The following is a 4,849-nucleotide window of genomic DNA, read 5'->3' as shown; positions in this document are numbered from 1 at the left end:
GCAAAAGTGATGTCTATTTTTAACATTGTTTGTAATAAAGATAGTAATATATAGCTTTCACAATTCAAATTATTACTGACCGTATGTTGTAAGATTTTATTGTACTCCCTCCGTTTCTTAATATAAGCCATATAGATTTCTAAAGAAAATTTTAAAATATAGGTATCTATCAGCTCTCACGCCGATTAGTTTGAAAATCTTCCTACCGTACATAGCACATGTCCCAACCAATCCCTTAGATTTAGGAAGCAATCTGATTGGGAGAGAGAAGATGACCTGATTTTCTTTTTTTTCCTCGGTCTTATATCCTTCCCAAGCCATGCGTTAATATTGGTGCTAAAAACTATATGTATTATATTAAGGAACGGAGGGAGTAGGATATTTTCTACAGCCTAGATTGTAGGATTTTGATAACCTTTGACTTCAGTGTCAGCTTCTTTCATATTTGACATGATAAGAGAACGACGTATCCGCTTGTTTCTATCAGCTTCGCCGGTGGATGGCCGCGGAGCTGTACGAACTCTATCTTCTTAACGAAGCATGTGTGGGGCACGTTCACGAAGAAAAAGAAGACGTATCCGCTTGTTTCTTATAGTCCCTACGTGCTACGTGTGTCACTTGGAATGCCAATTCTTTCTCCAGAGCGTACCTAGGCCACGTTTAGATTGTAAAAAATTTTAGTCTGATGAATAGTAGCACTTTCGTCTTATTTGGTAAATATTGTCCAATCGTGGACCAACTAAGCTCAAAAGATTCATCTCGTGATTTCGAACTAAACTGTGCAATTAGTTATTTTTTTTATCTACATTTAATGCTCTATGCAAGCAGCTAAAAATTGATGTGATAAAAAGAGAGTAAAAAAACTTGAAATTTAGAGATGATCTAAACAAGGCCCTATTGCTCAAAAGTTCCCACACAAGATGAGTACGAGAATAGGGGAGTTTTGACTTCCAAATTCTGCGGAAGGCTAGTCGTTCCTAATTCGACCTCAACAAAATATGCCAGCCCCCCTCTTCTTGAATGTTCGCATCTTATACGAATTAACTTTGAACTTTAAGCAGCTGAGAGGTGCGTTTCCGAGAGAAATAGACGAATTTAAGTGGATTTATTCACGTATACTGCACGGTACACCATTTCCAAATGTTCCGAGACAAGCGCAAGCGTATTTGGGCAAACAACGGTTTGTTCAGGCTCGTCAGTCAACAACAGCTTTGCCTGCCTTGTCCTGCTGCAGAGGCTGAATGGCTGATGGAGTTGTAAGTTTCTGACAGCAGCTCGTCAGTCTCGTCTCGGCTGCACGGTCACGGGGAGCCCGTCCGCCATCCGCAGCGTCAGCGACGCAACCTGCCGGGGCCTGTACGCGCCGTCCACCGCGACGTCGAGCTCCTCCAGCACGCACGCCACGATGGACTTCATTTGGATGTACGCCATCTCCTTGCCCAGACACAGCCTGGGCCCCGCGTGGAATGCCACGAACCGGAACGGGCTGTCCGGCCGGAACGTCCCGTCGCCGGGGTTCAGCCACCGCTCCGGCCGGTACTCCCGCGCGTCGTCGCCCCAGACCGACTTCATCCGCCCCATCGCATAGGAATTGTACGCCACGAACCACCCTGCCCGCACGGCTGTGCCGTCGGGCAGGACGTCGTCCGTCTCCGCCCGCAGCGTGTTCAACGGCACCGGCGGGTACAGCCGCATCGACTCCGTGATGGCCGCGTGCACGTAGTGCATCTCGCGGAGCTCGTCCAGGTCGAACCCGACGACGCTATCGACGTCGCTCTGTGCACGCCGGGCGCGCAAAGCAGCGACATCGTCGCGGATGCGGCGCTGCACGTCCGGCCGCGAGGACAGCAGCCAGAAGAACCAGGTTAGCGCCGACGACGTGGTCTCCCGCCCCGCGAGTAGGAAGCTGATCACCACGTCGCGGAGGGGCACCTCGGACTCGGAGTAGGTCTCGTCCTGGCTCGCCATGAACCGCGACAGGAGGTCGTGCTTCTCAAAACCGGCACTCAGCATCTCCTCCCGGCGCGACTGGATTATGCGATCGGCGAAGTCGTGCACCATCGCAATGGACTCCCGCAGCCGCTTCTCAGAACCCACGTTCAGCGCTTTCTTGATCTTCCAAAACCCGGGGAGCGCGTACCGGAACCGGCCCGCGCTGAGATTCGCGGCGTCACGGAACGCGTCGGCGAAGCTGCTGTCCGCCGTGTCGCCTCCATCGTCCGGGAGCTGGCGCGGGTCGTGGTCGAAGGCGACGCGGCAGATATTGTCGAACGCGAACCGCTCGAGCGCGTCCTGGAGGTCGAGGGGGGCGCCGGACTCCGCGGCGCGGCGCAGCAGCGGAAGAAGGCGACCGTGCAGCTCGGCGTGCACGCAGCGCGCCACGAAGGCGCGGAGCGAGCGCGTGTTGAACTCGTGGCTGGCGACCTTCCGCTGCGCGCGCCAGGCCTCACCGTCGGCGTTGAAGATGCCCCGGCCGAGGAAGTCGTGCAGCAGCGACGAGAACCGGGACCCCTTGGGGTAGTGGTCGAAGCTGGTGCGCAGGAAGTGCTCCACGTTCGCCGGATTCGCGGTGATCGCGCCCCGCACGCCGCCCGGCCGGCGCAGCACGAAGGTGCACGTGGTCTGGCGCTCGAGGAACTCGGTCATCCAGTCGAGCACGCGGTGCCGGTTAGCCAAGAACTGTGGCAGGTGCCCGATCAGCGGGTACGGCTCCAGCCCCGGCGGGTACGTCGGCCCTGCCTGCCGCGCCTTGCTGATGATACTTCGAGCTCTCCATGTACGAAGAACAAGGACTGCACTAACGGCGAACAGCAGCAGCAACCAGAAAGCAGCCATGGGGAATCTGATTCTCTGGCACGCATGTGATTCAGCGGAGGTTGTGTTCTCTCTACCTGGTTGGTACTGGGGAAAAGATAAGGGGTGGACGAAAGAGTGGTGACTAGTGAGTGGAGCGGTTTGCGCTGCCTGGAAAGCCCCTTGGGCACGCGCGAGGATTTTGTTTGCTGCCCGGCACTGCGGCCCGCGTCGTTCTTCGACGTGGCCCCTGCCCACGGAAGGGGAAAATTTTTCACAATTTTTTTCCCACGGAAGGTTAGTCATCGGACTGAGCAGACCTAGACTCTAGATTATTTGCAGCTGATGAATGGATTTCTTTTTTTTTTTTTTTGTTATCTCCCATTTTCTCGAAACGGAGCTCCTGATACAGCTTAAAAGTTTCAAACTGACAAAACAATATATATTATATTGACCTTTTTGGTGTAGGGTCTCATCTCCCTCCATCAAAAAATGTAAATCTCGTTTACCGAGAAGCTAAACAATATCTAAGTTTGACTAAATATATATAAAATATACTAAGATTTGTGATGCGCAATAAATATCATTAGACTAAGTATAGAATATAGTTTTTAATAAATATATTTTAAAATATAAATATTTATGCTTTCTTCTCTAACCTTGGTTAAATTTAAAACTCTTTAACTTCACGAAAAACGAGATTTATAACTTTTTGAGCCGGAGGGAGTAGAGTCGAGTTGAGCCCGCCCTTTGCCTTTATAGACCTGCAGTCGCTCTTCGGCTTTGTAGGCTTCCAGTCAGTGCATATAGATGGCCAAAAGGCCTCGGCCACTGGCCAGACCGGCGGCATGACCGCGTGAGGCACCGCTCAAAGTTTCAAACACGACACTTCTCGTAGACAGTCGTGTTCATTCTAGCACGGCCCGATGGCTGGTGTCATATTTAGGTCTGACCTTTTAGCACATGGTGCCGGCACGAGCACGGTACATTTATGGGCCAGCACGTTAACGGCCCGCAGTACGCGGCGAACTGGCACAGGGTCCTGGACTGGATGACCATCGCGCTCCGGCCCACGTGCACGTTTGCGCTGCACCGGCCGCGGTCGGGCGGCGTGCGGCTGCGCGCCAGCTTCAACAACTGCCTAAGTTTGCGTGCGTGCGTTCGTACGCTTTGAACGTCTGTATTGTACACCGTATAATTCCTCGGGCAGAGATCTTTTCAATTTCGACGGCGAGGCCTAGCGCGCTCGTCGCTTGCGGCGCTGAGAAGCAGCTGGACGAGGCGGCTGTGGACCTCTTCGATGCACGCAGCGCGCCACGGATTGACGACGTGAAGCGAGCGGATTGGGGCAGAATGAAGGAAGAGTGGAAGAACATACAGTAGCTAGGAGACGGCAGAGGACTGATTTATTACGGAAGAAGGTAACAGTGCAATACGGCACCAGCGCTAATATATGCCCTGTTCGTTTGGCTGATAAGCCATGGCTGAAAGTATTGTTGATTGATTTATTGTGAGAGAAAAATACTGTTCGTTGGCTGACAAAGTACAACTTATAAGCCAAACGAACATGACGATAGCTATTAGATGGGCCAGACCCTTCAGACGCATGCAAACGTGTTAATCCATTCAGGATGCTGTGAGTTAGAATCTGTTCAACATCTCTTTTTTTGATTGTGTAGTGGCTAAGCAACTTTGGTTTAATATTTCGCAGGTTATGGATAGAAATGTGGGTAATGATTTTTTGTCAATAGGACAGATGTGGCTCAGCAACAATCGTTTCTTAGTAGACAATATTTTCTGTGCTGCAGCCCTGTGGGGGCTCTGGAAACTGAGAAATCTATACTATAGTATAAAGAGCGTGCAAGCCGTCAAGTTCCGTCTCTCTCACAGATCACTGTTACCGGCACAGTCAACGCGCGGCGTTTTTTTTCAATAAACAGTAACGGATTTTCTGAGAACAGTAACGGATTTCTGTGAACAGTAACGGGTTTTATGAACAGTAACAGGTTACAATAAACAGTACTCACCCCATTAAGGAACACTACAGATTTTTTTT

The 4,849-nt window shown here is 51.2% G+C and overlaps 1 protein-coding gene across 1 annotated transcript; it reads right to left on the bottom strand.

The window, feature by feature from the left end:
• Nucleotides 1-1,086: 1,086 nt before the first annotated feature.
• Nucleotides 1,087-2,954, bottom strand: LOC136503859 (cytochrome P450 CYP94D108-like). The gene has a single exon (XM_066498805.1). The coding sequence runs from the start codon at nucleotides 2,833-2,835 to the stop codon at nucleotides 1,279-1,281; it is 1,557 nt and encodes a 518-aa protein (XP_066354902.1). The 5' UTR covers nucleotides 2,836-2,954; the 3' UTR covers nucleotides 1,087-1,278.
• Nucleotides 2,955-4,849: the final 1,895 nt, after the last annotated feature.

The sequence above is a fragment of the Miscanthus floridulus genome, chromosome 1 (genome assembly GCF_019320115.1).
Source record: "Miscanthus floridulus cultivar M001 chromosome 1, ASM1932011v1, whole genome shotgun sequence".
Lineage (NCBI taxonomy): Eukaryota > Viridiplantae > Streptophyta > Magnoliopsida > Poales > Poaceae > Miscanthus > Miscanthus floridulus.
Note: the sequence above shows the minus strand (reverse complement) of the source record. Positions and strands in the feature narration are given on the sequence as shown.

What these genes read in the sequence shown, in the direction of transcription:
- LOC136503859 (XM_066498805.1), bottom strand. Translation starts at nt 2,835, where the DNA reads ATGGCTGCTTTCTGGTTGCTGCTGCTGTTCGCCGTTAGTGCAGTCCTT.